This window comes from Carlito syrichta, unplaced genomic scaffold (genome assembly GCF_000164805.1).
Source record: "Carlito syrichta isolate Samal-C Ts95f unplaced genomic scaffold, Tarsius_syrichta-2.0.1 Scaffold109683, whole genome shotgun sequence".
Classification (NCBI taxonomy): Eukaryota; Metazoa; Chordata; class Mammalia; order Primates; family Tarsiidae; genus Carlito; species Carlito syrichta.
Genome location: NW_007053779.1, coordinates 497807 through 507017, shown reverse-complemented (window position 1 = coordinate 507017; position 9211 = coordinate 497807). Strand labels below are relative to the sequence as shown.

The following is a 9211-nucleotide window of genomic DNA, read 5'->3' as shown; positions in this document are numbered from 1 at the left end:
CACATATCTGTAGTCCTAGCTACTTGGGAGGCTAAGGCAGGAGGATGGCTTGAGCCCAGGAATTTGAGGTTGTAGTGAGCTATGATTGCACCACTGTACTCCAGTATAAGCAATAGAGCAAGATTCTGTCTCTTTAAAAAAAAAAAATGATCTTATAAACAGCACTTACAGGAGTTCCCTCAATTGCTCACAGTCTAGTATGATGATAATTTAATGCCATAATAGAGTTACCACACTGTCCCGCAATGACATTAGGAGAAGCAGAGCTCCTCCTGCAGGGAAGCAGAGAAGGCTTATGGGGATTGGGTGAGTCTTGAGGAAGAAAGATTGCTCACCAAGTGATTGGAGGGAATAGGGAAAGCATCCGATTCAGAAGAGGAGAAAGGAGAGCAGTGTGGGAAGCAAGTGAATTGGTTTCACCAGTTTAGAGGTTGGGGTAGGGGGAAATAGTGCAGATTTTGGTAATTCTTATTACTGCCACATCGGCATGGGTCTTGGATACAAGAGATAAAAGGTCTTGTTACTAAGTACTGTCAAAGTTGTATAAACAAAAGAATCATGTCATCAGATGTACTTTGTAGGAAGAGAATTGCCTACGTTTTGAACAGTGGTTTAAAGGATGGGAAAGGACCAGACACAGTGGCTCACTGTAGTCCCAGCACTTTGGGAGGCAAGGTGGGAGGGTTGCTTGAATGCAGGAGTTGAAACTAACCTGAGCAATACAGTGAGACCTTGTCTGTACAGAAAATTTTAAAAATTAGCTAGTGTGTGTCTGTAATTATAGCTACTCAGGAGGCTGAAGTGGGAAGATTGCCTGAGACTAGGAGGTTAAGACTGCGGTGAGCTGTGACCATGCCAATGAACTCCAGGATGGGTAACAGGTTGAGACCCTGACTCAAGAAAGGAGGGAAGGGGATTCTTCCACTATTAGATACTTACTCATGTTAGAACACTATAATCTCTAATGGTTATTTTTTTTGTTTCTGTAGATATATAATAGATATACTTTATTACAAGGTTGTATGTTTTGACTCAGGAGTTAAATGATAAAATATTAATAATGTAAATGCTTCAGAAGTTTAATTGATAGTTGTCATTGATGATGAAAATCCTTAAGTTTATATTTGGATAAAATGAGCAATCTAAGATTTTAATTTAGAAGGGTTTCAGTTACAGACTGTTAGTAAAACTTTTCCTTTTTTTCTCCTCCCCCCCCCCCAAAACTACAGGTATTTACCTCCTGAGTGTTTTGTAGTTGGAAAAGAGCCACCAAAGATTTCCAACAAGGTTGATGTGTGGTCAGTTGGAGTCATCTTCTTTCAGTGTCTTTATGGTAGAAAGGTAAGTTATACCAGCTTCAATAGTGTGGTAAAATTAAGTTGAATTTTCACCTCTTAAATGCAAAATTTTACTACCTTGGAATCAATTTAGATCTTCCCAAGGAAAGCCAGACTTCTCTGTTTCTTCCTAAAAGGTTCCATAGATCACAGTTATTTTGGTGTCACGCGAATTTACTTGCCCACTTTTTGCTTGCTTTCTTTTCTTCCTCTTCTTTCTTTTCTTTTTTTTTTCCTTAAGGAAAAGAAGTAACTGTCTATTAACATGCTAACATTCTCTACCATGAGGAATACTGGAGACAAACACTTTTCATTACCTCCATTCTCTCTACTTCCTCTAATACCCCCCACACCACCCATATACACAGTTGGGCCTAGGCATGGTTTCTCCTTGTGCCATCACAGGGAAATGCCATGAAACCTAGTCTCAATTCTTCTCAAACCTTTTTTATTGAAGTGCAAGTTACCACCCCATCCCCTCATCAATATGGGAAGAGAGATTAAGGGACTTGTCTAGGAGTTCGTAACATGTTTAGGCCAAATGCAGATGTAACATTTAAGTGACTATATCATGCACAAATTCTTAGGAATTTGGCATTTTCATTATTTGGTCTCTTCTCTAATCAAACTTCAGTTTTAAACATTCAGAATAGAATTTTAAATTTCTGTTTATGTTTTTATTTTATCTTAATTACTTATATTGAAACAGCATTGTTTTCTTCTGCTTCTTACAGTTTTTAATCTGTGTTGAAGATCAAGTAGGTGGGCTTTCTTGGCCTGCTATCAGTTATAACCTTGTTTCTATGAGAATGCATCCCGGCTTCCAAATAACTGAGGACAAGATTTTAGAACAGAATCATTTGTATTTGGGGTGTTGGGGATTCACTGATGGTATCTGTAAATTCATTGATGATAGCTCTATTTAAATATTTTATGAGATAAATTTCTCAACATTTTATTCTTTAGCCATTTGGTCACAATCAATCTCAACAAGACATTCTTCAAGAAAATACAATATTAAAAGCCACAGAAGTCCAGTTCCCTGTAAAACCAGTTGTAAGCAGCGAAGCCAAGGTATTAAATTTATATAAATAAGTTTTGTGAACTAACTTTTCTTCCATCAGTTTTGCTTGCAACACAGTAATTACTTACTATTAAGTAAAAGACAGGCATCCCCACTGCAGGGGTATTTGGCTAGGGTGTGGCAAGGGCTGGTGATTTCCTCTGAAAAAAGGAGCTGCATCAGACTCTGGTTGCAAAAGTTTCATCTTTTAAGCACCTAAGTATTGTCTCTGTTTATGGTCATCAGCTAGTGCTTTGAAAATTAGGGGAAAATCACAAGATCTGGGACCATTATTACCTTTATATCTTATTTATCAGCTTATGTTAATACTGTGATATTTAACTATGTAAGAAATACTAAGTTGGGCATGGTGGCTCACACCTATAACCCAGCACTTTGGGAGGCTGAAGCAGGAGGATTACTTCAGCCCAGGAGTTCAAAACCAGCCTGGGCAATATATTGAGACCTCAACTGTATAAAAAATAAAATAAATAGAAATAATAAAAGAAATAGCTGCCATTTATTTAGTGCTTTTAACAGCTTTATGAGGTGTAGGTACTTTTGTTAATTTATAAAGTGGGAAGCCGGCCATGCCATAGCTAAAGGACCTTGCTCCGAATCATAACAGCTAGTACCAGCCATACCTGTGGCTCCCAAGTATCCACTCCTGCCAGAATCCAAAATCCATGTCCTTGACCTCTATGCTCCTTTGCACTAGCTCTTGAGAGCTAATCCAATATAATCTGTATACATCCAATAACCAGTTCTAATCTATATGTCTATGTAGTAAAATTACAGGAAATAGCTATTTCTAATAGCAACGGTTTTTTGGTGCTTAATATCTTCCCACCCTTATCCTATTGTTTTGTGTTGTTTTTTTTTTTTTCCTCCTTCTTCTTCTTCTTTTAGTGTCAGGGTTTCTCTCTGTTGCCCAGGCTGGAGTGCAATGGCACAATCATGGCTCACCACAGCCTGACCTCCTGGGCTCAGGCAATCCTTCTGCCTCAGCTTCTCAAGTAGCTGAAGACTACAGGTGATTGCCATCACCCCTGGCTAATTTTTTAATTTTTAGTACAGGTGAAGTCGTGCTATGTTGCTCAGGCTGGTCCTGAACTCCTGGACTCAAGTGATTCTCCTGCCTTGGCCTCCCAGAGTGCTGGGATTATAGAAGTTAGCCACCATGCCCGACCGCTGTTGGCCTTTCATTTTACTCCTTTGTCACAAAGCTCTTTTCTCTGGGACTCCCTGTTGTAGTATTGTCTTTTTTAAACCTGGTGAAATTCATCAAACACATGAAGCTCTTGTTTTTTTTTCTGGTGTGAATAGTCCAGACTATAAGAATAATTCAGAAACAGGCACTATATAGTTTCTATATTCTGTTATTCTTATATAATGCAGATAACTACTGTTTGGGGTTATAGTAGCCTTCATAATTGGAAATGTGCTGGGGTTTTGTTCATTAATCTAAGTATGCTTATTGAAGCTGCCTAGCATCCCATTTTATCCCTTACATCTTCATTGGGTTTTTTTTTGCAAGCTGTATGATGGTTAGAAGATTTTGACAATTAAAAAGATAAATGTAAACCAGGCACAGTGACTCACACCTGTAATCCCAGCACTTTGGGGGCAGAGTTGAGAGGATTACCTGATCTGAAGGGTTCAAGACAATCCTGGGCAACATAGTGAGACCTCGTTTCTACAATAAATAAAAAAATTTGCTCGGTGTGGTAGCATACACCTGTAATTCCAGCTACATGGAAGGCTGAGGCTGAAGATTGCCTGAGCCCAGCAGGTTGAGACTGCAGTGGCTGTGAGCATGCCACTTCACTCCAGCCTGGGCGACAGAGTGAGACTCCAACTCAAAGTAAAAATAAAATAAAATAAAAAGATAAATATAATCTTATTTTAAAGCATAATGAATTATTTTTATAAAGTAAACAAATCCTTTAAAATATCTTAACCATGCTAGCATCTAAATCTGTCTTCTTTCCTTTCTGTTTACAGCCTCAGTGAGAACAAACTAAACGAATTTAGTCAAAACAAGATTTTTTTTTTTTTTTTTGAGATAGGGTCTTGCTATGTCGCCCAGGCTGGCCTCAAACTCCTGGGCTCAAGCAGTCCTTCCATCTCAGCCTCCCAAAGTTCTGGGATTACAGATGTGAGCTACCATACCCAGCCCCCATTTATTTTTTTAATACTAACAGAAATGACCAGGAGTGAACTGTGCCAAAGGGAAGTTCCATTTATACATCTTTCGTTCTATCTTTAGACTCTTTATAGATACCACAGTCACCTTTTGGGGATCTGGAATTCAGGAAAGGCTTTAGGAGAGGGGTTCCACATACATATATATATGTATATATTTAAACCTCTTATCCCTACAGAATACACCTTTGCCAAGTACCTTTCCTGATCTCGTGTGGCATCCTAAGCACATCAACTTGTTGCAGACTTCTTAACCTTGCCCTTGCTGTTGAGAGCCTTTCATCCCCTCAAACTCTACCTTCAACGCTCAGTCACACTTGACTTTTTTCTCCATGTCAATCATTTTCAAAGTGGTCTCTGAAACTTTGTTAAAAGTATAAAACCTTTAAGGGACCAGACAGGCTTTCGATTGATGAGAATGGCTAGATATGTTTTTAGAGAGGAACTTACTTTTAATGAATTTCCAAACAGAGATGTTGCAAAATACTTTTTAATGGGATTAATTATCTGTTTAACAATGTGTGTCTGAATAGTAGGGTTTTTTTTTACTGCAAATACTTTATGAATTTATATGGTGGTTAGGAATTTCAAGACAAGGTAAAGTTATTTCTAGTGTCAGCAATAAGAGAAACAATTATCCATTAAGTTTTTTTTTTTTTGAGTTGGCATCTCACTCTGTCGCCCAGGCTGGAGTGCAGTGGCATGCTCGCTCAGGCAGTCCTTCCACCTAATCCTTCCAAGTAGCTGGAACTATAGGTGTGCGCCCCCCAAACCCAGCTGATTTTTTGGTTTGTTGTAGAGACCTGGTCTCGTCAAGTTGCCCAGGCTGGTCTCGAACCCCTGGGCTCATGTAGTCCTCTCACCTCCGCCTCCCAAAGTGCTGGGATTATAGGCATAAGCCACCACACCCAGCTGAGAATATTTTATCTGTTGCCAAAAAAAAAAAAGATGAACTTCACAAATACTGAGCAAAAGAAGCTAGGCACAAGAAAATACAATCTATAATTCTATTTACATAAAATTCAGAATAGGCAAAACTCAACTATGATGTTAGAAGTCAGGATGTTGGTTACCCAGGCTCGACTGGGAACAGAGCCAGTTCCTGGATGCAGGCATGAGAGACCTGGGAAGTTCTTTTTCTTGAGCTGATTGCCAGTTTCATAGGTTTATTTACTTTGTGCTGTGCACTTGTGATTTGTGTGCTATTCTAAAAATGTGATATCCTTCGGTAAAGATTTTTTTTTAGATGAGAAAATATAGTTTATTTAAAATTAAATTAGAGATAGAGAGAAAGAGAAGATTCACCTTCCCAAGGTGGGGGAGGGGGCCAAAGCCAGGAAGCATGGCAAAAGCCATAGCTCAAAGAGCACATGGCCACACCAGAGTCTAGCATTGCAATGGTCCAGTAAAGATTTTGTATAAGGGGTATTTTCGGGGAACAACTATGTAAAACTGGTTTGAGAAAAAAAAGATAGTGATTGTATTCCATTAGTTAGCTTTTTCGAAAGTGTAATGGTGGGCCAGGGTCGGTGGCTAAGCCTGTAATCCCAGTACTTTTGGAGGCCAAGGCGAGTGGATTGCCTGAGCCCACAGGTTCGAGACCAGCCTGGGCAACTTGGCGAGCACCTTGTCTCTACAATAAACAAAAAATTAGCTGGGCATGGTAGCGTGCGCCTGTAGTTCCAGCTGCTTGAAAGGCTGAGGCGGAAGCCCAGCAGGTCGACACTGGGGTGGCTGTGAGTGTGCCACTACACTTCAGTCTGGGTGACAGAGTGAGACTCCAACTCAAAAAAAAAGTGTAATGGTGTACAAGGTTAACCTAGGAAGCAAAATCTCGAATGGAAGTGTCACTTTGGTGTTGTCTTCATCTAAAGAAAGTCTGTGTGCTTGAGAAGGAAAAACTATTAATGGCTAAAGATGGCATCTTACCCTTTGGCCAAACTGAAGTAGTAACAAAATGGGATCGAGAGTGGGAGGATTGTTTAGCAGAAGAAAATGCTTGAAAAAGAAATTTTCAGAATTTTGTAAGCAGAAAGCAACTTTCCAGCAATATGTTAAAAGGGTAGGAATAATAATTTAGATTATAAAGTGAACCACTAGGGGCTGTGAGTGGTGAGTTGCATTGTGTTTGGAGTGAGAATTCTTTTAAGGTTTGAACTTCCAATAAAATGAAATCTATGTATTGTCTTAAAGGTATCCATCCTTCTGTTGGTTCAGTTGATTGATATTTACAGGGGGAAAAGATTATTTTAGTTGCTGACTTTGTTATCTTTTGTTCTCTTTTTAAGGCCTTTATAAGACGCTGTTTGGCATACCGAAAAGAAGACCGATTTGATGTGCACCAACTGGCAAATGACCCATACCTTCTCCCGCACATGAGAAGATCAAATTCTTCAGGAAACTTACACATGACTGGGTTGACAGCATCCCCTACACCCCCTTCTTCAAGCATAATTACTTACTGACTTTCCTCCAAGATTGGCATGCTATCTTTGAATTGCCTCCAGATGCACACTTGAGTTTGAGAGCATTTGAGTGTTTTTGTTTTCTTTTTTTACACAGGACATGGTTAAGAACTGTTTGTGAACTGAAGTTCTTCATAGTGTCATTTGTATGAGAGTAGATCATGGACAATGAATAAATGCACACTTCTGACTATAACCCTTAGCAGTGAAGGATGACTGCCTATTGCACAGAAACAGGAATACCATGTTAAAATAGAAGAAAAAATTTTTTGTTTGTTTATTTGGGGGAACATTGTAAATAACGTTTATAATACTTAAATACATTTGGTTGTTACTAGAGAGATCTAATATGAAGGGTAGTTTTTCATTATTTAAAAACACATGGAAAAAATATGAGACATATTTCTAACACAAGAACTACAGTGCCTGGATACATTCTTCAGCATTTGGCAGTAAATGTGCTAAAACCAAAGTAAGAACTGAATGACAGTGACAGTTGTGTTTTATAGTAATAGAATGTGAGAGTTAGAATCTTTGGACAAAGTTAGCCTTTGTCGTTTGCCTATTCTGGCTTTTACCAAGTTGTACCTCGAAATCACATGTCTGTTTTTTTCACTGGTTATATTAAAGAGAGAGCTATTATTTCTAGATATCTACACCTTTGACAAAATGAGCTGCTTGTTTTGAAATCAGTTGAATTCACTAAATTGTAATATCGCCAGTGTTTTCAACATGGTAGAATTGATAACAGGTATTTTTCTTTTGTTACCAGGCCTTGTTCATCAAAACAAGTAACAGTATGTAACCAAATGCAGACCAGTTCTATGCAGGATAATGATAAATTCCCTTCTAGCTCTATTGTAAATTGTTGTACAGATGTCATATTTCAATTACTAAGTTTCAGCAGCTTATTCTTGTACAAATGTTTAAAATATGGCTTTTCTAATTGGATATTGTATTTTTTTTAAGTCTTCTTGAAGGCGCTCTAATTGCTGCTAAATGATGTTGCTTCTTTGCTAAAAACTCGAATGACCTCCTTGAAGGTGCAAGTTGACTGTACATCATAGAGAGATATTACAAGCAGGCATTCATTAACAATCAAGGCATGTATACATGATCCACATTGGACATATGAGTTCTCTAAATCAGTTTATTGGGTTCTAGGGCTGTGGAGCACATAGATACTAGATTTATAAACTGTTCATGGTTATTCTACATTTCTAGAAAGTTCTTATCAACAAGGTGGGATGATGGTCCCATAAACAAGTTTCTTGTGGTTTGTACAGATTTGCTAAAATGTGAACATTTTCTAACTGCCTTGTATGGTAGAAACCAATATTTTTCAGGATGCTGTATTTCACTCCTGTAAGAATTTTTTTCTTTATTGTCACATTCATAATGCTGATACTTACATGTAAGTTTTCCATGTTTCAGAAAAAGGAGGCTATACTTATTACCACAGATTCTCCTTCATATTGTATAGCTAAACTGTGGCTCTTATTTCTGATGTTGCAAGCCATTTTGTTTTTTTCATTGTACATAGATACATTGTCTCTTTAAAATGCTGCTGAAATTGTAGAGAATGTAGCCAAAACAGTAATAAACAATGACAGTTAAAATGTAAAGACTATGAAAATTACATTCAAAGGGAGCTTTCAAGATTTAGGATATTGACTAACTCAGCTCCTTTACTTAATAATCAGCTGAATCAATTCTTTAAGTATACTTCAAGACAAGTATAAAGTATTTTTAAGCTGTTAAAATTAAACCTAATAACCATTATCAAGGCTGAGCCTGTGTAAGTAACACTTAGCATTATCAGACGTGGCTTAAGGGCTATACCTGTTCCTCTGTAGATTAAAACAGAAATCCCTCGCCGGGCTCAGTGGTTCAGCCTGTAATCTCTTGCTTGGGGAGGCTGAGGTGAGTGGATTGCCTGAGCCCGCAGGTTTGAGATCCACCTGGGCAACTCGGTGAGACCTCATCTCTGCAATAAATCAAAAATTAGCTGGGCATGGTAGCGCGCGCCTATAGTTCCAGCTACTTGGAAGGCTGAGGCAGAAGGATCACCTGAGCCCAGCAGGTCGAGGCTGCGGTGGCCAGGAGCATGCCACTGCACTCCAGTCTGGGCGACAGAGTGA

The 9211-nt window shown here is 38.6% G+C and overlaps 1 protein-coding gene across 2 annotated transcripts in view; it reads left to right on the top strand.

Annotated features, from left to right (window-relative positions):
* The window catches only part of TLK1 (tousled like kinase 1), a 170319-nt gene extending 161518 nt beyond the window's left edge, over nt 1-8801 (top strand). Inside the window, exons 19-21 of one of the 2 annotated variants that reach the window (XM_008068950.1) lie at nt 1230-1341; nt 2304-2411; nt 6894-8801. In XM_008068950.1, coding sequence (XP_008067141.1) covers nt 1230-1341; nt 2304-2411; nt 6894-7070 — 397 coding nt within the window. In that variant the 3' untranslated portion in view covers nt 7071-8801. The remainder of the gene's footprint in view (nt 1-1229; nt 1342-2303; nt 2412-6893) is intronic. The other variant, XM_021717697.1, reaches the window with a different exon arrangement.
* Nucleotides 8802-9211: the final 410 nt, after the last annotated feature.